The sequence below is a fragment of the Pseudoliparis swirei genome, chromosome 22 (genome assembly GCF_029220125.1).
Source record: "Pseudoliparis swirei isolate HS2019 ecotype Mariana Trench chromosome 22, NWPU_hadal_v1, whole genome shotgun sequence".
NCBI lineage: Eukaryota > Metazoa > Chordata > Actinopteri > Perciformes > Liparidae > Pseudoliparis > Pseudoliparis swirei.
Genome location: NC_079409.1, coordinates 19,220,718 through 19,246,084, shown reverse-complemented (window position 1 = coordinate 19,246,084; position 25,367 = coordinate 19,220,718). Strand labels below are relative to the sequence as shown.

The 25,367-nt window shown below is 44.5% G+C and overlaps 1 protein-coding gene across 1 annotated transcript in view; it reads right to left on the bottom strand.

Moving 5' to 3' along the window:
• Positions 1-25,367, bottom strand: part of LOC130213296 (neuroendocrine convertase 1-like) — a 198,952-nt gene that overhangs the window by 48,391 nt on the left and 125,194 nt on the right. Inside the window, exons 12-13 of the mRNA XM_056444785.1 lie at positions 25,230-25,333; positions 6,881-6,994 (exon numbers count right to left, since the gene is read on the bottom strand). Coding sequence (XP_056300760.1) covers positions 6,881-6,994; positions 25,230-25,333 — 218 coding nt within the window. The remainder of the gene's footprint in view (positions 1-6,880; positions 6,995-25,229; positions 25,334-25,367) is intronic.

The window sequence follows — 25,367 nt, the reverse complement described above, 5'->3', positions numbered from 1 at the left end:
TGACACAAGTTAAACAACTTGATCTGCTTATATTTTCCAACAAACTGTCCAAAGCCAAATGATATTCAGTTTACTATCGCAGAAGAATGATGTTAAAAGAATAACCGACGATCCTTTCTGCATCAGAATGAACACAAAGCACATCTGGAGGACGCGTTGCTTACGAGTATTGGACTAGAAAGGTCTACTGCAAAGGATGGAGTCATCTCTGGGAAGTCCACTATGAGAAATACCTCCACCTCTTCTCATTCTTAGCATCAACACCGTCTTTCCTAAAGTTTCCCTACACATTTCATGTTCGGTTCTGTTTATATAATCGGAATCTTTACATCGACTTTGTATTTCTTTTTGTTTCGATTCAGTATCACCAAACTTTACATCTCAACAATTATAATGATTCTCTGACTCACTGCGAGTGTATTTCTTGTCATGGTGGAATCTGGAATGTAATGTTATAATCATCATTTGTTTTCTATGGTTGGTGCTTTTTATACATTTACACTACCGTTCAAAAGTTTGGGGTCACTTAGAAATGTCTTTATTTTTCAAAGAAAAGTACTGTTTTTTCAATAAAGATAACATGAATCAAAAATACACACTATACATTGTTAATGTGGTAAATGACTATTCTAGGTGGAAACGTCTGGTTTCTAATGAAATATCTCCATAGGTGTATAGAGGCCCATTTCCATCAACTATCACTCCAGTGTTCTAATGGTACATTGTGTTTGCTAATCGCCTTAGAAGACTAATATCTGATTAGAAAACCCTTGTGCAATTATGTTAGCACAGCTGAAAACAGTTATGCTGGTGATATAAGCTATACAACTGGCCTTCCTTTGAGCTTGAAGTTTGAAGAACAAAATTAATACTTCAAATATTAATCATTATTTCTAACCTTGTCAATGTCTTGACTATATTTTCTATTCAATTTTCAATTCATTTAATAAATAAAAGTGAGTTTTCATGGAATACACGAAATTGTCTGGATGACCCCAAACTTTTGAACGATAGTGTATATAATGTCGATCCATACTCACCTATTTTCTTTTACTACTTGTTTACTAGTCCTGCCTATTCTATACTCTATTTGTCCAGCTGTGTTGTCCTTGTTCCTAGTAGTTATATTCAATTAAATTATATACAGGACTGTCTCAGAAAATTAGAATATTGTGATGAAGTTCTTTATTTTCTGTAATGCAATTAAAAAAACAAAAATGTCATGCATTCTGGATTCATTACAAATCAACTGAAATATTGCAAGCCTTTTATTCTGATTTATTGCTGATTATGGTTTACAGCTTAAGAAAACTCAAATATCCTATCTCTAAATATTAGAATATCATGAAAAAGTATACTAGTAGGGTATTAAACAAATCACTTGAATTGTCTAATTAACTCGAAACACCTGCAAGGGTTTCCTGAGCCTTGACAAACACTCAGCTGTTATAAATCTTTTTTTTACTTGGTCTGAGGAAATATTAAAATTTTATGAGATAGGATTTTAGAGTTTTCTTAAGCTGTAAGCCATAATCAGCAATATTAAAAGAATAAAAGGCTTGCAATATTTCAGTTAATTTGTAATGAATCCAGAATGCATGACATTTTTGTTTTTTTAATTGCATTACAGAAAATAAAGAACTTTATCACAATATTCTAATTTTCTGAGACAGTCCTGTATATGTATGGCTATTTATAGCTTTATTGTAATGAAATAACTCTCTACATAGCATATTTAAATGTTGAAAAGCTAATATTATTAGGTACATTTAATTCGAATAATACATACATACTTTCTTCAAGTATTTACTTACATATAAGCACAATTTATGAATACCAACCTATTCGCTCTACAATGTGGAAAAGCTAAACTAATGGTGCTCTGTGCTTTCTTTCTTTCTTTTACTTTCCTTCTTTTTTATCTGGAGCATCTACTCCAGGAACATTTCTGGGACATTGTCTTTTCGCCATACGCTACGGTCCATGTGTCTCTGACAAAACGTATTAGCTGCTGCTTATTAGCGCTATACGACGCTAATATCTGAGCATGTGGCATCCAGCTGATGTATGTAGAACATAGAGAATGACACGTCAAGAGGGTGGAACTTTTTGTTGAGTGAGACATTCACAAAAGGAATCAGAGTGGATCTCACCGACACGTGCACCTGCTGACATGTGCATCTATCTTTCTGAGTGTGTGAGTGTGTGAGTGTGTCTCTGTGTTTGCCCCTTTCTGTCGCTACCCTCTCCTCCGTGTTCCTCAGCCAGGCTCTTTCATTCCCTCCTGAGCGGCTCCGTCACCCGTGTCGCCGGGGGACAAGGAGAACGTGGCGTTTTCCCCCGGATCAGAAATTTACGAGCAATTAAAAGTCGGCGGACGCGCGGCATCCATCAGCGCTGCGTGCTGCTGCCAGGCTGTGGGTGAGGGGGACCGGCCGTAAACCACAGGCGATATACTTTTATATCTGTTTTCCCTCCAAAGAGGGAAGGTTATGACAAAAATTATGTTTTACTGTCCCCCGGTTTCTGCCGCGATGTAGACATCTTTCACTGAACGGGCTCGTTGGAGGTCAGAGCCTCTGGAAAGGAGGCCGGGAAAGAGCAGTGTGTGTGTGTGTGTGTGTGTGTGTGTTGTGTTTATGTTGTTTTAAAACCGGAGACAGAAGCCTTGAACACAATAAGAATAACATAGTCTGTGCTCCTCTGGTCCATCAGTGAAGGGAAGAGTGACCTAATTACTTATTATTTATGATTTATTCCTCTATGCTGATGTCATTTCAACGACTGAGTCTTCCTTCTCAATAGAGGCAGCAAGACGCACAACACACAAACACACACACACTGAAGCACAATGATCCATTACGACACACCTAATACACAACATAAATATGAAATGTGCAAACGCTCATACATCAAGGCAGTCACTCTTTCTCTCTCCATGGCTGCCAGTGACAGGCCCAGACTCATTTGCATCCTTAATTGTGTTGTAATGTACTTTTAATTTGAAAATGGAGGCAATTAATTATTTTGATATGGAACAAAATGCCGCAAATGTAAACATTCTAATAGTTCTCCGTGAACAGAGTATCATTTTTCAAAAGAGGGATTGAATGTTATCTCATTCTTTAATGCCAGATGAGTTATTTGTTGGGGGGGGGGGGGGGGGGCTGGGTTCAAGATAGCGTTTTACCACTCTTGGATTCTCCTTGATATTCACTTTGAGATGGGCAGCGGTCCTTTGATCTTCTCCGCCGCTGTTATTCTCTATCTCAATCTCCCACAGGATAATTACTGTAGTTGCACCTTTGCTATCAGAAGAGATTAATTGAAATTAAGCCTGTTTGGACATCCGGCGTCTCCTCCGGCGCGAGCCGCCAACACCAGACTCAACACTTTCTATTTCTGGGTCAGAGAGGGAGATGTGAATCAAGCAGATTAATTTGAGATTTGTTTTCTTCTCTCCCTCCGTCAACCACGTGATCAATAGGTGCCAGTGTTCAAAGGATAGCAAGCATCGCGGAGCAAGGGTGGTGGTGGTGGGGGGGGGGGGCTCCATTTGTACAAGCTCTGAAAAAAAAAAGACACTTTCTCTCCCTCAACCTGATAAACTCGCCACAGAAAAGGAACACGATGGATGCCTGTTTTTTTTTCTTCTTTCCTCTTCCCCCCCCCCTAAAACCCACCCCCTCTCATTCCCTTTCTGTGCTCTCTCTCACACACACATTTTCTGTCCTCTATTTCCCCCCCCCCCCACCCAGCCTCCACCCTTCACCCCTATCTCTTTCACTCTCTCCCTTCCTGATTCTCCCGAGGGTGCTCTGGGAGCTCGCTGACATCACAGCCGGCCTGGCAACAGCCTATAAATTATGAGTGACAAGTCTTTGGGCCAATAAAAAGCACCACCATATTTCATGCACAGTAAATCTGATTGCAGATTGCTCTGGCGTGTGGCGGCTGACATGTTTATTGTCGTCGTGGCGGTGGGAGCCGAGGGGGGAGGGGGGGGGGGCGGTGGGGGGTCGCTACCCGACATCAGAGTTTCTAAAGCTCCCAGTCTATATGGAGGTCAAACAGATGGGAACTCTGGGATGTAGGCGACCCCTTACACCCCACCCAACACCCCGCCCAAATCCGCAAACACAGACACACACACACACACACACACACAAACATACATTCACACACATCAATGCCAGCTCGGCCACCATCTATACGGCGGCTACGTTTCCTTCAGCTTTTACAAAGCCTGCAGCCTCTTTCACGGCAGCCATCTGTCCCCAATCCGCCGGCTCCCTGTGGCACTTTTAAAGTGGTTATACTCAATATCTCCATGTGAAACTTTTGAAAGAATAACTTACACATTCTAGCTCTTACAAATGTAGATTATAATTAATAAGAGAATTTAAAAAAAGGCCTTTGTTTCTGTATTCCCAGTGGCTACTGGAGGCTAGTGTGAGGGAACCGTAGGTAGCTGGTAAATGTGACTGAATAAAACGAGCCAGTTAGTCTGATCACTATTAGACTATTGTCCACTTAAAAACAAGAGATGGGTGGGGAAGAAGCATATTACGGATTTATTTGGTCCAAAGATCATTGGAACAGTCTCCAGTTTGAACGAGGTGTGTTTTAAATGTTTCAGATGAGTTAACAAGACAATTAACGCGGTATTAGTCTTTCATTAGAGCCCCACAGAAACATCTATTGTGTTGTAACTCTGGACTATTGTCCTTTGTTTTGTTTGTTTTCATGCAGCAGGCATTTGCTTCACTAAACATGTTGCCCTACACACTAAAATAAATAATTACTCACACTCGTATGTTTTCCTTCCGTTTTCATGAAATTCTATTTGTAATGTGTTGCTGCCACTCTTTTGTCTATCTATTGCTGCGTATCACTTCGAACGCTTAGTATTGTTCCTTTTTCCTTTTTTCCAAGCAAACATGAAATAATAGAAATTACCTTTTGTCTGCCTGAGGACTTTGGGAACAGGAAAAGTGCTTTTTTATAAACTGGCTCAATTACTATCGAGTCAAGCGGCAACAACATGAAGAAAAGTGTGCGGTCTAAATATTGAATCATCTCATAAATCAAACACTCGTACAGCACACACCTATAGAATCCCATTTGTTAAACCCCTAACTTCCCACTATAACCAATAAGCTTTGAGTGGTATCTTAAATGTTCTTAAACATGGATCCTCTTGTTCCAGATATCACATCTAATCTTTAATATTTCCTAACCACCTCATTGATGGTAAGTGACCCCGTCTAGTCCATCCGTCCTTCCCCGTGCAATAAACCATTCTTCATAATTAGCGCGGCCGCTGCAGTCTGATCTGGGCATTACAAGTCCTCAGCCACGGCCCCTAAATGGACAGATTTCAACAGACGCCCGCTGGTGTGATCGGCATCATTATATTTTAATTAATCCATTCTTCTCACAGCAACACAGTAATTACAATCTATTTTACGACGCGGCGTGCTGCGAACGAGGGGATGGAAGGAAAGACGGCGAGAGGGAGTTAAGAGTCAGAGAAAGGGGAGGAATGAAAGGAGAGAGGAAGGACGAGGAAAAAAAGTACAAAGAGAGGTTAGGACAGTGAGTCAGGGACGAGGAGAGGAAACGTTAAGGTGGGAAAAACATTACGAACGCTATGACTGATTACCGATATGTCATCGGCCGGCTGACATTGTAAAAGCATTGTAAAAGCGTTTATACGATGTTTGGAGGAGCACAGGGCTCCATCCTCCCTCCCAGATTCATACTTCACAGTCAGAGGGAGAAGCTCCATTTCCTCTGGCTTTGTCTATATAAATCAGAGCAGGTAGGGACACTCTGTGGGTGTGATGATAACATTAGAGGATTACAATGACACTCCTCCCCGGACAAGATCACCTGTCTCAACTGTCATAAAACAGCTGCTTTTTGTGTCGTTGAGATGAGAAGAGTGTGTCGGTGTGTGTGTGTGTGTGTCGGTGTGTGTGTGTGTGCGCGTGTCAAATACAGCAGTGAACAAGTGGAAGATGCGTTTGATACATAAAGCTGTTGCAGCTGACCTTATTTTAAATTCAATATGCTATCTTTTACACGCTGTTCAAGACTTTTGTGTTGCAGCGGTTCAAAAGTCAACCTTTAAGGCATTAAAGGTCAATTATGTAACTGAAGCTGCTATGAATAGATTTCTTTTTTGTGAAACACTTTTCAGGTGCGTTATTATGCTTTTCTATAGTTTAACCGGGTGAAGAATTATCAGAGAAACCAGCCGAGCAAACATTAGTGTAACTGATTGATTAATTGTAAGAATTCAAAAACGAAAATTGCTTATCTGAGCAAAACATTTTTTAACAAGTGGAGTGGGGTAGGGGGGGGGGGGCAGCTAGCCTGACAAATATGGTTTAACAGGGTGTGTTATGGATCAGTAACTCAAAGTTTAAATTATATTAAATAAATAGTCTAGCAAATATTACTACCCAGACAATTACATCATGCATATGTTTTTTTCTGTATTTTTAGATATTAAGAATTTTAGAGTTTCTGGTCAGTTGATTTTTACTTCTTGACAGACCAACTGTGTAGCCTTATATTTATATCAATCTTCGAGAAAGTAAATACACACAAAATGTCAAACAACTTTTAGGAGACACCCGACATTGATTGGCACATGTTGCTTAGATTGCCATAGCAACAAGTAATCAGCAAACTCATGTTGCTTCTAGAGCACATAACTATTCTCCAATCATTGATCAATGCACAGATTAGTTTACATGTAAGCCTCACACAAAAAGAGAGAATAGAACACAGGGCTCAAATGTAACCAGTGATGATACCATGTGTGTGTGTGTGTGTGTGTGTGTGTGTGTGTGTGTGTGCATCGCGATACCTGTGGTGAACATGGTATCCTGCAGCGTTGATGGTCCAGCTGGGCTCGTCGGGGTCGGGGATCTTCGCCGTCTTGGCGATCAGATGCTGAGCATCCCTCCACGTCAACTCGGGACTGGGGCAAGAGACATGAAGCAGAATATCAACACACACACCTCCTTCTCTCGGCTCGTGTTCTACACCGACTGAAACCACGGAGGAAACACTTCAACCCGGAGTGATGTTCTGAGAAGAAAAGCTGCAGGGAGCCCAACATGGGATCTGGCTGCTGGCCTGTTTTATGGGGCTTACAGCACATTCTGCCAGGTTCACGCTGTATTAATGCTCTAAAGGTTTATTGATATATAAATTAATGCAATGGGACACGGCCATACCTTCTACAGCAGGTCTTCTGGACTGTTTAAGTTAAGCTCACTGTTTTAATAACGGTGTCACTAAAAACTGTGAATCCAACAAAGAAGATTTGAGACTTTTTACAAAAGAGCCGAGAGAGTCGAATGCAGTAAAAAGTCTTCTTTTTAATCCCGAGCAGGGGAATTCTAATAGAGCGGACTCAAGTGTCATGTCAAGCAATATACTAATGGAATCCAATTAAGACCTTTAAACTGCACCGAGAGCTGGAGGATATTAGCTCAGTTTTCTATAACAAAAGACCAAAGGGCCTTCAACGAGGGCTTTTTCGGGATGTAAAAAGCATAAAGGAAATTGGGTTTTTCTGCTTTATCCACTCATTATTGTTCCTTAAGAAAATGAGTTGAATGGAGTATAAGGAAACCGCTTGGCCACCCGTTCTGAATGGCCTTTTCTCTTCCTGAGAAGAAATGCCTTCACAGTTTGTGCAACACCTGAACACGGACAGTCGCCTCTCCAGCACAGAAGAAACGAACGGAGGTGATTAATTAAAGGGGAGCCACACGGTTCATTCTTAACATCCATAACCATAATGCATTGCCCATGTCTATTTGGCTTTGAGGTATATCTTCATAGTTGCACTTGCAAACAACTATGCATTATTGTGCTGTTACATGTTAGCCATCTCAGAAATACCGGGCCCCGATGTAAACAGATGTATTCCATTCACGTATGGGGGGGGGGGGGGGGAGAACAAAAGCGAGGAGAGACGCTTTCATTAGCGGCATAAAACTGGAAAAAAAATGGCAAGCAGCGCAAGCAGCAACTAGAACAACATGAGAGGAATAATACCAGTAGCACTAATAATAGATAGATAGAATGAAACAAAACACAACGCACAAACAATTATTTTGAGCTTTGATTTCAAAGGGATTGCAGTGCGTGTGTGTGTGTGTGTGTGTGTGTGTGTGTGTGTAGGCTTTGTACTTTTGAACTGTTGCTGCTCGCTGCATGCATCTGTGTGTACGAGTGTGCGTTGTGTATTATATATCAGCAGCAGCAGCAGCGTGATTCAGTTATGTGCACTCCTCCACCTCCATCATCAGCACCACCACCACCACCACCACCACCCTCACCCCTCTGGTGGAATCAGAGAAACCCCCACGGCCCCGGCTGGTTTGCATAAAGCAAACAAAATTAAATTTGCTTTGCTAAATCAAAGCATGTATGGTATTCCAAGCAGCTCTCTCAGGGACAAATTACTTCAAACGGCCTCCTTTGTATCATAACAGAATAAAAAAAATAAAAAAAAGAATCAGCCCAATCAGCGGCTCTCCAAAACCCTCGACTCGGGAATTAATTACTGAACCGAGGGCGTTTCTCTCTGCTAGCAGTCCGCGACACAGATCTATTTATTTTGAAAAAGTCGTTTTGCTCTTAAAAACACAGCTGGGCTGAGAACTCACTTACTGCTATCTCTCCCCCCCCCCCCTCTCTCTCTCTCTCCCTCTCTCTCCCCTCTCCCCTCTCTCCCTCTCTCTCTCTCCCCCTCTCTCCCTCTCTCTCTCTCTCTCCCTCTCTCCTCTCTCCCTCTCTCTCTCTCTCTCTCTCTCTCTCTCTCTCTCTCTCTCTCTCAGTTCACGCTGAGCGTCAGAGCGACAGGGTGTGTGTTTGGGAGCTGCGGAGCGTTGTCTGTGTGTTTCTCTCTTCTCTGTTCTTTCATAGTTGTGTGTATTTAGTTTATGTGGTTTATTAGTTGGGTTTCACAGTAGTTTAAATTGTTTGGTGATTAGTTGGGTTTTTCTCTGGGTGTCTTCCGCTGCGGTGCCTCACCGGGCTCGCGGCGAGGCGGAAATGTTTGCCCCGATTCCCCCCCCGCTGCTCACGAGGAGACACGGTATGAAGATTGCCGGTGACTCCTCGTGCAGCGTGGAGGAATTGGCTCGGGCAGTCGGGAAGAAAGTCGGGTTCAGCAGCGTGAAGTCCGCCGCCAAGATGAACGGCTCGGTCGTGATCTTCCTGGATCAGGTGGGAAGGTAAGCCGCGTGGTAGAGGAGGGTCTCTCGGTGGGAGATTTGTTTGTACAGGTGTTTCCGCTGGACCAGCCGTCCACCAGAGTCCTCGTTTCAAACGTCCCTCCGCTCATCTCCGATGAGTTTCTCAGCAGAGAGCTCTCCCGGCACGGAAAGCTGGTCTCCCCGATGAGAGAGATCTCATCGGGGTTCAAGGAGAGCTCGATGAAGCATATCATGAGTTACCGTAGATCGGTTTATATGATACTCAACGACCGGAGCGCGGAGTTAAACCTGCGCTTCAGCGTCAGAGTAGATGATGTTAATTATAACATCTACGCGTCTTCATCGGCGATGAAGTGCTTTCATTGCGGGGAGGAGGGGCACACCGCGAGGGCCTGCTCGGCGAGGCGACCCTGCGCCAGCTGGTCCGGGCGGCTCGGGTCCGTCCGGCGTCACGACGCGCTACACCAGCGTGGGGAACAGCAGGTGAGGCGGCTGCGCTGCGCGGCTGCGGGCCGGGCGGCGGCGTCTCTGAGAGGAGGCGCCACGATTCCAACGGAGGCGCGGCGGCGTCACTGCTGCTGCACCCGACACACATGTGGTGGGTATGAATGAGGGAGTGAGTGATGGGGGTGATGCGGGCAAGGGTGGTGAGGGTGGGGATGAGGGTGGGGATGCTGGACAGGGCAGTGAAAGGCAGGCTGTGGGTGGAGTCGGGAGCGGTGAGAGGAAAGGAAAAGAAGGAAAAGCGGACCAAAAAATGGAGGGATGTGGGGATCTGCCAAGAGCAGTGGGGTAGAGGCTGGGGTGAGGTGGGAAGTGGGGAGGAGGAAGAAAACAAGAAAAGAAGGGGAAAAAACAAAAAGATTTAAAAACAAAAATAATATTGGTGATGGTGGTGGTGGTGATGGTGGCACGGGCTTAGAGGTGGAAGTGGGGAGTGGGGTGGGGAATAATGAGGAAAGTGAGAAAGAGGAGGAAAAGGAAAAAAAAGACGAGGACAGGGGTGGCGAGAAGCCCATTGAGGGGTAGGACAGGTGGGTGGAGGCGAGGAGGTGGAGGAGGACAGTGCAGGGGAGGAGGGGTCGGAGCAGGTGGAGATGGACGAGGAGGAAGCAGGGGGCAGAAAGAGGCCTCAAAGAAAAAAGAGTGGCCAGAGCGCTGGCAGCGAGGCCAAGGCCAGCAGGGTGGAAGTGAGGAGGAGGAGTCAGGGGGCGGGGCCGGTGGAGGACAGTAGTGACGAGGAGGGGTCAGAGGACAGCGACTCTCCTCTGTTTTAACAAATAGTCAGACGCAAAAGCTGTACACAGATGATGAGATCAGGCTGTTTCTGCACAAAACAAAAGGAAAAAAAAGTAGAGGTCAAGGATCACTTCCTGACCTCGTGGCCTTTGTACACTCGTGCCATTTCCACATGAGGGGAAAAAATTAGACAAACAAGAGGTTTTAGGATCAAAAGTTTTTGCCCAAAGTAAAGGAGTGCATCCAGCAGGGGAGGTGGAGAGCTCCAATGTGTTTTATTTGATTTGTTGGTTTTAAGTTTTATTTGTTTTAAACTCTTTTCTTTTAATGAACACATTCAGAGTCGGAGTTTTAAACGTAAATGGAGCGAGGACAGTAAGAAGAGAACATCAATTTATGAATTTAACAAGATGAAGGCCAACGATGTTCTCTTCTTACAAAAATATAACAGCGACAGCACCAACGAGGCGGACTGGAGGAGGGAGTGGGGGGGGGAAGTCCTCCTGAGCCACAACACCAACCTCAGCGGAGGAGTGGGCTTCCTCTTCTCCAGGGCCTTCAGCCCTCGGTCACTGGAGGTCAAACACATCGTGGAGGGGAGGCTGTTCTTTGTGAAAGCACGGTTCGACCTTTTTAACGTGGTTTTTATAAATATCTATGCTCCAACAACTGGGACAGAGAGGCAGCTGTTTTTATCCAAAGTTAATGATGTTTTAAATGACTGTGCCTCGGAGGATTATTATTCTTGGGGGATTTTAACTGCACAGAGGATGATTTTAATGACAGAAACCACACAGAGCCACATCCAGCTTCACAGCAGGTGCTGAGGAGGCTGGTCCATTCTCATGGTCTGGTGGACGTGTGGAGAAGGATGCATCCGGACTGCCGACAGTACACATGGTCCCACGTTAGGGAGGAAGGATCTCCTCAGCCAGGTTAGACCGTATTTATGTTTTAAGCACCATTTAATATTTTTAAAATGTGCAGCATTCTTCCGGCTGGTTTTACTGATCACTCTTTGGTTTTATGTCATGTTTTTATTAGGAATTTTTTACCTAGGAGCGCATATTGGCATTTTAATACAGTTTTAACTTTCGATAGGAATTTTAGAGAGGTGTTGTTTTATTTTTGGGGCATTTTTAGGCTGAGGAAGAGTGATTTTAATAATCTTAGGCAGTGGTGGGACCGTGGTAAGGTAGAAATTAAGCTCCTTTGTCAGCAGCACACTTTCAACGTCACTAGAGACGTCACCAGATCTATGAAGGACCTGGAGACTGAGATAGTGGACCTAGAAAGTTTAAGCGAGTCCACAGGAGATCGAGGACATATTGAAGTCCTCAAATGTAAAAAGCGGCTCTCGCCGACCTGTTCAAGTAAAGTGCAAGGCGCACTGGTCAGGTCGATTCCAGACCATCGCGGAGATGGACACTCCTCTAGCTTCTTCTTCGGCCTGGAGAGGAGGAGTGGGCAGGCGAGTGATCCACTCACTGCTGACGGACGCAGGGCAGTCGGTTGTGGAGCCAAGCCAGATCCGGAAGCGGCGGTGGGGTTTACTCCTCCCTTTATGCCACTGAGTATAGGGAGGAGGGAGAGTCGACGGAGGGGCTCTGTGGGAGCTGCCTCAGGTCTCCGAGGAGACTAATGAGGAGCTCGACAGACCCATAACCCCCAAGAGCTGAAAGCTGCCCTGCAGGAATGCAGGAGGCGCGCCCGAATCGACGGCCTCCCGCTGAATTTTACAAAAATACTGGGATGTCCTCGGAGGACATCCTAGACGTCTTCAATGAGAGTCTGGCCTCTGGTTCCATGCCGATGTCCTGCCGGAGGCAGTGCTGACGCTACTGCCAAAAAGGAAACCCGCAGGACATCGGTAACTGGCGCCCTGTGTCTCTGCTGTGTGTGGATTATAAGCTTCTGTCCAGGGTCCTGGCCTCCAGGCTGAGGGAGCTATGGAGCAGGTCCTCCATCGGGACCAGACCTACTGTGTGCCCGGCAGGTCCATGGTGGACAACGTCCACCTCATTCGGGACGTTTTGGAGGTCTCCAGCTCGTTGGGTATGGATACTGGTCTGATTTCTCTAGATCAGGAAAAGGCTTTTGACGCGTTGAACACGGCTTCCTCTGGAAAGTTCTGGGAAGTTTGGGTTCAGCGCTGGTTTCATAGCTAAGATCAAGGTGTTGTACAGTAATGTTGAGAGTGTGCTGAAGATAAACGGCAGGCTGTGTGCTCCTTTTAGAGTGAGTAGAGGGTCCGGCAGGGCTGTGCTCTGTCCGGGATGCTCTACGCACTCTCCTCGAGCCCTCCTCATTAAAATACGCTCTAGCCTACATGGTTTGGTTTTACCTGGTTTTAGTAAAGGAATGATTTTATCGGCATATGCCGACGACGTTGTTGTTTTATCAAGAATCAAAATGATGTAAACCTTTTAAATCAAATAGTACATGATTTTAGCACGGCATCATCAGCGAGGGTGAACTGGAAGAAAAGCGAAGCCCTCGCTGTGGGGAGTGGCGTGGCGGCCTCGGTTCTTCCACAAAAGCTCATATGGAAAAGGACGGTTTTAAATATTTAGGAATATACCTGGGAAACCGAGCATGGTCCAGAAGAACTGGGAGGCGTCACAGAGAAGATAGAGAAACTTTCCAAATGGAAGTGGCTGCTCCCCAGATGTCTTTTAAAGGGTAGAGTACTGGTTTTAAACAATCTTATTGCATCCCAACTGTGGCACAGGTTGACCGTGTTAGACCCTCCCTATGGCTTCTTAGCTAACATACAAAAGAAGATGGTGGATTTCTTTTGGGAGGGTCTACACTGGGTGCCACAGGGGTGCTGTTTTAGCCAGAGAGGAGGGGGACAGGGCCTCGTCCACCTGGCCAGCCGGACGGCCACTTTTAGATTACAGTTTGTTCAGAAGTTTTAACGAGTCCGGGGTTTTAGTGTGGCGAGGCGTGGCCAGCTGCATCCTCAGACGTGCTGACAACCTGGGGCTGGATACTGCTCTGTTTTTAATAGACTCCAGCATTTTAAAACTAAGTGGGCTGCCTCCTTTTTATCAGGGTGTTTTTAAGTCGTGGGCCCTTCTTAAGCACGAAAGGTGCCCACAGTCTGACTCTCTGTTCTGGTTGTTGAGAGAACCATTAATTTATAATGCACGACTGGACATTAGCAGCAGCGTCACCCTGGACTAACGGGCGCTGCTGCGAACAAAGACCCTTTCCCTGCAGCAGTTGGTGGATGCAGTGGGGCCGACGCTGAGCGACCCCCCGGCCCTGGGCTCCCTGCTGGGATGCATTCCGACCGGGTGGCGAGGAGGCTCCTGGAGCTGTGGAGGCAGAGGCTGACCGGGTTGGAGAGGAGCCTCCTCAACGACTACAGCCAGCAGAGAGCAGAGCCGGACTCTGCAGACCCCTTCCCAGACATCTCCCTCAGCCCGGGGCTAGGGGGACTCACCGGCCCCCTGCTAAGAACGAGCCACCCAGAAAACTGCACACTGAACAAAGCAGACAAGAAGACTTTGTATTTTAACCTCGTGAAGAGCATCAACAGGTCCAGACTGTGCAACAGACTGCCCACTGTGTGGTCAGAGAGACTTGGGCATGGAGGCCCTGGCCCGCAGTGGGGGGTCCTATACAAGCCTCCCCTAAAGAAAAGGACCGCTGACCTCCAGTGGCGGATTTTACACGGTGCTGTCGCGTCCAACGCTTTTATTTCGGTAATCAATCCCGCTGTCCTGAGCCAGTGCCCCTTCTGTGACCTCCGGGAGACTATTTACCATGTTTTTAACGAGTGTAAGAGACTTTTGAGTTTCTTCGCTCTTTTAACAGTGGTTTTTAGTCTTTTTTATGTGGTTTTACAGAGAAGGTTTTTATCATGGGAGCTGCCTACAAAAACAGAAAAGAAAAGTGGCAGCTCCTAAATTTTTATCCGTGAAGCAAAATGGCAATTTATTTAACTAGGAAGTCCCGGGTGGAAAACAGAGAGGGGCAGGAGGCCAAGGCAGTGTGGCTCTGTAACATCAGAGCCAGACTCTGGCTGGAGTTCAGGTTTTACAAGCACATTGGAGACCTGGATGCTTTTAAACAACGCTGGTGTTTTAAAGATATTGTTTGTTCTGTGGTGGAAGAGGAGCTGGAGTTTGCGCCACTTTTTATTAGGTAAAACATGTTTTCTTTTGTTTTAATGTTTTTTGTTTTGTTTGTGCTTTTATTTTAACCAATTTGATTTTTTAAAACACTTTATTTTTAAAGAAATGTTGTAATGGAAAAAATGTAAATAAAGTGTTTTTCAAAAATCAAATCTCTCTCTCTCTCCCTCTCTCTCTCTCTCTCCCTCTCTCTCTCTCTCTCTCTCTCTCTCTCTCTCTCTCTCCCTCTCTCTCTCTCTCTCCCCTCTCTCTCTCTCTCCCCTCTCTCTCTCTCCCTCTCTCTCTCCTCTCTCTCTCTCTCTCTCTCTCTCTCTCTCTCTCTCTCTCTCCCTCTCTCCCTCTCTCTCTCTCCCTCTCTCCCCCTCAATGTTCTCACTCCTCTTTGCCTCACAGGCCCTGGAGGGACTTGTGAATAGGTTTATGCCACGCAACTAATCTGAAAAGCCCACGACCAGCATCCACCATGTTGCTTCAACAGAAGTATTGCTTATGCTGTAATGGACTTAAGATGAACTGTTGTCTTTGTGAGGTTTCTTTCACATCAGGTGGAATATTATTTCCCTTTGCACTTCCTCTTTGTATCAATGGCAGACCGTGTTGTGTTCTGGTTCGACTGCACAACATCACTCGTTTGATAAGCAGCTCAAGAATGTGAGCGAAAGCAACGAGTCCTTTAAGACCATTTCCACGGTTAGTTATTCACTCTAGTAATCCCACTAATTAGTTTTGATATGCTACACGTGATTATACTTAATATAAATCTTTTCCATTGTTTTAAGAATACACATTCAAGAGTGCCAAAGCTGTACTTAAGCTGGCAAGCTAACAGGTAGCATGCTAGTCAGCTACATTAGCTTTCCACGCTCCAAGCTTTGAGATAGAGCTCGGCTAAAGTTAAACAGTCAATAGCCTACTGCTAGTTCACAGAGTTTATTCAGGATATGCATTAGTACCATCCAGTCATGTCTAGCTAAACTCAATCCGTGCTTGTGGAGCAGTTATTTAAAAGTTACACAGGATTTAGCTGCTTCAGTTTCAGGATCCTGGTGATGCGCCTCAACGGGTAATATTTTAGGAGTTTTGGTGTCGCCAGTGGATATCCGGGCCAGGACTTCCTCGTTCACACACCAGTCAATGTTCACAGTCCGATACACAACTTGAGATGCGAGAATGGAGTTAGAATGGAGAGATGATGTCTCATTTCATCTCTAAAAGATATCTGCATATTAATTGCCAGACGGCAACCAGTGGGTCCTGAGAAAGCACTTTGCCCAATGCATTCCCTCTCATTCGCTCTCCACACGGACCGCTTAGCTGCATTCAACCAAAGCCCACCAATACGTGATCAATATTCACTACCGTTCAAAAGTTTGGGGTCACTTAGAAATGTCTTTATTTTTCAAAGAAAAGCACTGTTTTTTCAATAAAGATAACATTAATCAAAAATACACACTATACATTGTTAATGTGGTAAATGACTATTCTAGGTGGAAACGTCTGGGTTCTAATGGAATATCTCCATAGGTGTATCGAGGCCCATTTCCATCAACTATCACTCCAGTGTTCTAATGGTACATTGTGTTTGCTAATCGCCTTAGAAGACTAATGTCTGATTAGAAAACCATTGTGCAATTATGTTAGCACAGCTGAAAACAGTTATGCTGGTGATATAAGCTATACAACTGGCCTTCCTTTGAGCTTGAAGTTTGAAGAACAAAATTAATACTTCAAATATTAATCATTATTTCTAACCTTGTCAATGTCTTGACTATATGTTCTATTCAATTTTCAATTCATTTGATAAATAAAAGTGAGTTTTAAATGGAAGACACGAAATTGTCTGGATGACCCCAAACTTTTGAACGGTAGTGTAACTCAGACTGCAAACGGACAACAAGCGGAAAGCAGAACGTCTTGACCTGTGTCCCACAGATTCTGCATTCATAAGCGGATATCCGTTAATATAGAGGTTAACCAAAGGTGACCTCAAAGTGAAAGATGCTAATAAATGCTGGCCTGACCGAGCCTTTCAGCTAAAGTGTATCTTTAAAAAAACACTGCACTGACACAATAAGCACGACCTAAAGTAATGCCACACCGACATGACAAGAACAACGTTCAACTCGTGCATGCCGGGAAATAACACTACGACTAAACATTTAACGACAGAAGGATCGACGACAACGGACTGAGCGGAACTGACCGTGAACACGACTGCGCCGCCGCTCACAGCCCACTGGGGCAGAGAGCAACGGTGTGCGAGCTCCTCCAGAGCCTCACAGCCTTCATCCCCCTCGCCAAGGCTCACAAAGCAGCACAGCAGCCGTCACAGTGAGCACACAACTGTTTACAAATCCCCAGTTAATAGGATCAGGCCTCATTGACTGGGCCGCTCCGATGTGTCTGATGTAATCTATTAGCTGTATGATAGTCAGTGTCTCAGGCCAATCGATAACCCTGGGCCTCCATATTGCTCCACTGTGGACTGTTACTCCTCTTTAGTGCTGCTTAGAATGCGGGATTAGTGACTATAAAGTGTGTGTGTGTGTAGAGGTTTGTGTACATCCACTTGTTCTTCTGTGTCAGATCGTTCACTTCCGTGCCATTTAATGTGTGTGTGTGTGTGTGTATAAAGTAGATGTGCATCCCAGCATAGGATGCATGTTCATTCTAAATACTGTATCATGTACTGCAGTGTGTATGCGTGCCATGTTAAAATGATAACGCACACATACAGCTGCTGATACGTAGGCAGATGTTAATGCTGTAACACTTTAGTGCACGGGTGCACGTGTGTCTGTTGTATAATTGTGTTGACATTTGTAATATCAGCGCACCTATACACAGGAGTATTACTGTACAATGGTGCATATGTGTGTATTAATGCGGCTTTACAGTAGATGGCATTTCTGTGTGTGTGTGTTTTTGTGTGTGTGTGTGAGTGTGTCTGTAGCTGGTGTAACTGGCTTTCCAATTAAGTTGAACCACAGGCCGGATCAATGCTAGTCCTCTGTGTGCAGGAATGAGCAGCCCTGGGCCCTCAGAGCATGCCCACGAATAATTTATCACTCACACTAAGCCTGGGCAGAGAGGAGGAGGAGGAGGAGACGGGGAGCACAAGGACAAAGTGTCCAGCCCAAGGGAGAGAACGCAAAAGATGGGCAATCGAGGCGACAGAAAGATGGAGGGGTGAAGAAAGAGAGAGACAGAAAAACAGTCAGCTCCAGATCGTTTAGGAGCATCGCACTCAATGTTGTTTCCTGGTAAACAACCATCGTAAAATGACGTTCTGCAGGAAGCACAAGCCACATACTCCTTTCAAATATAATATACTGGCTGTCTGCAATAATATATTGGATCCAACAAGTCCTCAAAAGGAAACAACAATAAATGTTGCGACTCGAAGCATTTTCTGATCAGATGCCCCCGGAGGCAGGGAGGAATCAATCATCAGTGCCTTCTTTAAAAGACATTAATCAAAGCAGGAAATTACCCTAATTTTAGACTTGATCAAAGAAATGTAAAAGACATTCAGAAAACATAATCTCTTGTGAAAAAGAAAATAGATGAAATAAAAGAACGTTGTTCATAAATGACAATAAACACACGCGATAGCTCGTGTTTGGTGTAATGTCGTCGGGGTTAAAGTGACGACTTCAATAAGGTTAGGGGACCTTCGTTGTGACGTGCTTACGGTTAGGAAATGATCGTGTTCCTGGGAAGAAAACACAAAGGTGACTTTGATTGGAAACAAACGTCCAATCGCGTTGTTCTTCTGTAATGCTCATCGTCTCTCGTGGGCTTTGTCATTCGAACACAAGCGCATTGGGCCGATGTGCTGAGATGACTGATGCTGTTGTTTTTCTCTTGAGGGACAGTTTTCAGCGCCACCACTGAACTCATCAAACGAATAGGTACCACCCAAACGCCCCTATTACACATTAGATTAAATTGTAAAATGTTTCCCGGAAATCTACTCTGATCCTCTTTTTTTTTTCAAACAAAGCTTGATAAACGGCCCAAGAAGTAGGCTTGACACTTCCATCTTATTAGTAACAAACTGTTAGCAAAAGGACTCATCAACACCAGGAGCTACGCTGTTCAGCAGCACGGTTTCGGTCTGGGGAAGAAGACATTCACAGGTGATAAAGAGGCGCAGAAGAAGATGTGATTAAGCTGAAAGGAAGAAAGAGATGGAGCTCAGAGCTGTTTATGTTCTCAACACCAGCAATCAGACAGGGAAGTGTGTGTATGAGATGTATTACACAAGTTGAATGTGATGCTGTTGCTATGAGTTGCGTATGACTCCATCGTGTGTCGTGGACCTATTTGCAGCCAGAGGAGATCGATGCATGTCTACTTGCACTAATACTCGCCTCGCTGGAGCCCAGCATGTGCCACCGTGTTGTTACTCCAACAGAAACTGAAGGAGATAGCTCTGTAACCGTCAGGCTTGTTAGTCAGCGGGGGATAATGTGCTGGTGCAGAACAAGCACGAGTTTAAGTTTCAAGTTTCAAGTTTCAAGTTTTTATTGTCACATCCCCTTTTATACAAGTATAATCGGTTCGTGAAATTCTTATGTGCAAAACACCCGACAGCAGTAGCAGACTAAAAAAAGAATAAGAATGAGAATAAACTATACAATATCCACACACAAAAAAGAAGAAAGTATTAACAATATATATATAAAACAGTGTAATAGAATATACATCATGACAATATATATATATAAAACAATGTAATAAAATATACACTTTTTTGAGACTATATATATATATATGTATATACATACAATGTATATATACAATATATATATATATAAACAATGTAATAAAATATACACCATGGCCATAGATATTCACAGAATATGTTCTGGTGTGTAGTGTTAATGAGGGTCTCAGTCCTTGTTCAGCAGCCTGATGGCCTGACTGAAGAAGCTGTCCCTCAGTCTGTTTGTGCGGCACTTGATACTGCGGTATCGCCTGCCTGACGGTAGAAGGTGAACAGTTTGTGGCCGGGGTGGTTATTGTCTTTCAGCATCCGTTTGGCCCTGGCCACGCACCGCTTGGTGTATATGTCCAGGATGGAGGGAAGCTCACCTCCAACGATGTACTGTGCCGACCGCACCACCCTCTGTAGTGCCCTACGCTCCAGGGCGGTGCAGTTCCCGTACCAGACGGTGATGCAACCTGTCAGAACACTCTCGATGGTACTGGTGTAGAATGTTCTGAGGATGCGGGGGGCCATGTTGAATTTCCTCAGTCGCCTAAGGAAATACAGGCGTTGTTGGGCCCTTTTCACCACGTGACCCTAGGTCTCATCCCGGGAAGCTCATCTTCTGCTTGGACACTTTGCATTAACGTCCTTTGCCGAGCAGAAGCTTTAGTTGAAAGGCAGAGGAGCCGACACACGTGTGGATAAACATCTTCTCAGACACGCCCCCCGAACGCACACTGCGAAGCAGAAACTAAATGGCTCATCACCCACTGTGTCTCAACTGCACAGAAACATATGTACATGGACATACAGAAAAGAAATACACACACTTCAACTGCTAGAAAACACACACAGAGTGTCCCCACCCTGTGGAGAGTCAGAGTCTAATGTTTCCTCCGTCTCCGTCCTTAGTTGGTCTCTATTAATCTCTCGGCAGCGAGGCATGGACCGGTAAGACGCTCCACATCGCTCTGTAATCTTCTCTTAATGTGCTGCACTCTCAGCCTAAGTGAACCCATTTGGAGGGACTGTGAGCAGACTGAGATTCCTCCCATGTTATCTGAACAAGTGTTACTAATGGCTTTATCAATTAGGCCAAGTCCAATAACTGCATGCCTGCAATCTCCTTTAAATACACTCCACCGGCGCGGCGCTGATTCCTCTGGTTAATGAGTACATGTGTACACAAACACCAGAGTGGGGGGGTGTGGTGGACAGTTTGGATCTGTAGGTCGGTATTTATGTGTGTGTATGCGAGTGTGTGTGCATGTGTGTGTGTAGACAGTTTGGATCTGTATGTCTGTTTGTCGGTGTTTGTATGCGTGTGTGTGTGTGTGTGTGTGCGTGTGCGTGTGTGTGCGGTTCAACACTGGACAGGCACATTGAGAAGACCTTTACTGTGTGTTTTTTTCTCCCCAAGCCAATACAAATAGACAAGAGGGCAGGACAACTCAGATAGTCTCTGTACCCCACCCCAATAGTTGTTATTTTGATGATGTTTAACGTTGATATTTTCTAGTACTCGAATTAAATGTATCACGAGATTGCTAGTTAGAGTTAGGTGTGTAGAATGAGCTAATAGCTACCAAGTAACTCTTTATGTTCTATTGTTTCCATATGTTTTGTTCAATGCATTTCAAGTGCAAAAAACACAAGAGCAGAAGCCCTTCAGACCAATTAGAGCAAGTGGATTCACTTCTCCATGTTTCTCCCCACAGGCTGATTCCTCCTCAAGTCCCCACAGAGAACATTTTAGACATTATCTCTCTTATTCATTGAATGGACACAGGCAGAAAGGGATGCGAGTCATCGATTAGATCATGTTTATATATATGTATACAGTATATATATATATATATATATACTGTATATATATTAGAGATGCACCAATCAGGTTTTTTGGTGCCGATCACCGATCACTGAAATCAGTATCTGCCGATCACCGATAATACCGATCACCGATCACTGAAATCAGTATCTGCCGATCCGATAATACCGATCACCGATCACGGTGTCGATTGAAGCATTCTATTTATTGTGTAGCATTATTGCCTAGGACTATGAGGAAATACATATATAAAGCACCTCAAGCATGAAAGAAATTACCGATTTCTTTAAACATTTAGGACTTTTACTTTGAAAAATGTCCTAATTGATACATTAAAATTGTTTGATTGCTATTGTAAGGGATTTCAGATATGTATGGAACACATCTGCATCATTTATTTCCTGGAACTCTTGGGGAAATCTATATACAGGACTTTTTTTAACATACAAAAGTCTGACTTATTTTTATAAACTCTTCCTTGGTACAGTAAAAATGTTTTAATGTTAGCATAATTTAAGCTAAATCTCAGAAACGATCTATAAAGATACTAAATCAGTTCATTGTTTACTTTTATATGCTAGTGTATGATTTGTCGACATCTTATTTTGATAAACGGATGTTGTTTCACGTGGTTCTTTCCGCTAACTTTGCAAAACCGGATGTTGTCACTTAAATCCTTCCGCTAACTTTATCAAAACCCTCGCGCGCTCCCGATCAAATGCGTTTACCGTCAACATCAGTTTATAGGGGCAGACATGTAAGTGTCGGCTGAGTTGACCCAGAGATTCAACTCAGGGGACGGGGACGCCGCTCGGTGCGTGAGGATCCCCTCGTGGACCTCTGACCTCTGCCGGCCCTCGCCGGGCGCATTTTCTCCGTTGCGATGCGCTGCGATTGAAACGTCTCTGATAGTTTTTCTCGCAGATGTTACGTCATCTGATCAGCCATTTTGATCGGCCGTTTTGAGAACACCGATCAAAACCGATAATGGGAATATCGGCCGATATGGATCGGCGCCGATCAGATCGGTGCATCCCTAATATATATATAGCACAGTGACAGCACTGGTAAAGGACCCATCTCTGTACTGGTCTTGTTAGACCTTAGTGCTGCATTCGACACCATTGACCATGACATCCTATTACAGAGACTGGATCAGTCGATTGGCATTTCAGGTACCGCACTAAGTTGGTTTAAATCCTATTTATCAAATCCATCTCAATTTGTATTTGTAAACGATGACGCCTCGATGATCACCAACGTTAGTCACGGAGTTCCACAAGGTTCTGTGCTTGGACCAATTGTATTTACCTTATACATGCTTCCTTTGGGCAATATTATCAGGAAACATTCCATAAACTTTCATTGTTTTGTAGATGATACTCAATTATATCTATCGATCAAACCAGAGACTGATCAGCTCGCGACAATTCAAGCATGTCTTAAAGACATAAAAACATGGATGACCTGCAACTTCCTGATATTAAACTCTGACAAAACTGAAGTAATTTTTCTCAGCCCTGAGCACCTCAGAGATCAATTATCTTGTGATGTGGTTTCTGTAGACGGCATTGCCCTGGCATCCAACAACACTGTAAAGAATCTTGGCGTTATCTTTGATCGGGACTTGTCCTTTAACTCCCACGTAATGCAAATCTCAAGGACTGCAATTTTCCATCTACGTAACATTAAAAAAATCAGACACATCTTGTCTCAAAAAGATGCAGAAAAACTGATTCACGCGTTCGTTACTTCTAGACTGGATTACTGCAACTCCTTATTATCAGGCTGCTCTAATAAGTCTCTTAGGTCCCTCCAGTTGATCCAGAATGCTGCAAGAAGAAGAAAGAAGGGAAAGTGAGACTACGGCGGAATATATATGAGCGAGGGTGTTTGTGTGAAATGTGGAGAGACGGAGTGAGATACAGAATGAGCAAGTGTGAGAAACACAGAGAGAGAGAGAGAGACAGAGAGAGATACAGACACAGAGAGAGAGACCCCGGCCCCATAAAGACGTGAGCAGAATGCTGCCGCTCTGAGTGAGCGAAGGTGATATATAGTTTAGTCAGTAGCGGCGGGTCACGACAAAGCCTTTAACGGTAATGTCCTGGGAGTCGCCTCGCCTAGGGGACCCGCGCTCCATTTTACAGCCAAGCGACTGAGACCGAGTCGCCGCGGCGTGACAGCTGGAGCAGTAAAGCCGGCCTCTAGTACCATCCATAACATGAAGGAGGCGTCGACGCCACTGACGCCGCCACAAAACACCAGGCCTGAGGCCACACCGACAGCTGGCGAGTTAAGAGGGAGGAGAAAAAAAATGAAAAAGGGAAGGTAGCTTGGGAAATGGTCGGAAGTGGCAGCCGAGACAAAGGAGAGGAGAAAAAAGGATCGGTGATATATCTGCAGAGTTAGAGCGAAACAGGAAGAAAAGAGCTAAAGATGATCTACGACGAAAGAGGGAGCGAAGCCCTTTTCACACGAGCGCCGCAACCCTGAATGTATCCAGACATTACCCAGAAGAATGCTAATGTCAATAAACAGACTTTAACCAAGCACAAAGTCAGGAGAACGTGTGTGGGTACCGCGGGTCATTGCGTTGGTGACGTTTCTGTCACGCGGATGACGAGAAACCAAAAGAATGCAAGCGCCCGAGGGTCGAGAAGAGAATTCAATCATACAGAGACTGTGATGGACATCTCTCACTGGAGAGACAACGAGATCTGGGGACTCCTGACGCCAACATTGTCGTACAAATTATATATAACATCAAGAAAATCGATTGTTAATGGCAAAATTATGAAGCAGCTTTACCCTTCTTTAATGTCGGGCGAATATTACATTACATTACATTACATGTCATTTAGCAGACGCTTTTATCCAAAGCGACTTACAATAAGTGCATTTCAACCTAGAGTACAAACTAAGAACAACAAGAATACAGGAAGTCACATTTCCTCAACATAGTCGAACTACAAAAGTACCATAAGTAAGTGCTATTTAAGTGCCACTGAAGTGCTAATCTGTGTTTTAATCCAGATATAGTATATATATATATATAGTATATAGTATATATATAGTATATATCTAGCCACACTGGCAATGAAAGGACTGCACTTCACGGCTTGTGGATGATATGAAGAACGATGTGTTTGGATATCGTCGGGCAAAAACATTATTTTCATTTAAAAAAACAATGTGACTGAGGTCTAATTGGAGATGAAAATCCACCAGATGACAGAAAACAAAGAGTTTTAATGAGCTGGGCGGAAGTTCTTGTTCCTGTTGGTCTCTCCTCGTCTTCCTCCTGAGCCAACAGTCACCTGGAGCTCAGTGTCATGCTTAACTCTAAGATCACACACTTTTTACAGGTCCAATAAAATATGAAGGATTGGATTTAAATGCCTCTTCTAACTGTACACGTCTCAACTATTCCATTTAACCATGAAATATGTCTCAGTCCAAAACATTCCACCTAGACTTTAATAATCTGAATAGAGAGGAGGGGAGACATGGTACAAAGGTGCAACATGTTCTTGTCCATTTTGTGCTAAAATTCTTACTGTATTGCTTGAAAATTAAATGTCAATAATGTGATTATTGAGTCATGTAAGCGCCATGTACTGTAAAAAGCAATTATTACATAACAATTCATTGATAACTGCAAAGTAAACACTCCACCTGCTGGAGGAGGAGTCTACTGTGCTTCCAGTAAACAAACCGAGCATATTAAAGGCATAAAGCGGCTGGTGGGAAAATCACTTCGAACAGAGCAGTATTCTACAAAGAGGAGGTGTTGAGGAGCAACGTGGGGGAAAATAACAACAACGGTTCTGTAAGAGAAAAGCACTGGGGGAGAGTGTGTGTGTGTGTGTGTTTGTGTGTGTGGGGGGGGGGGGGGGGGGGTAATGTGGTCAAACACAACAGGACTGGGGACTGAAGCGCCTCACACAGTAAACACACACATTGCTGGAGTGTCCTTGAGCAACTCTCCACACGGAAAAAATAAAATAAAAAATCAATACGGTATCACATCTACTGAGAGAGGCACTCACTTCACCTCAAGACAGAGAGCCAGGATCCCCGCGGCGAGCGGAGCGGCGCTGGACGTTCCTGGAAAGCGTGCGACGCAGCCGTCGTCCACGGCGGTGACGGTGACCTGGAGGGGGCGACACACCGAGCGGGTCACGCCA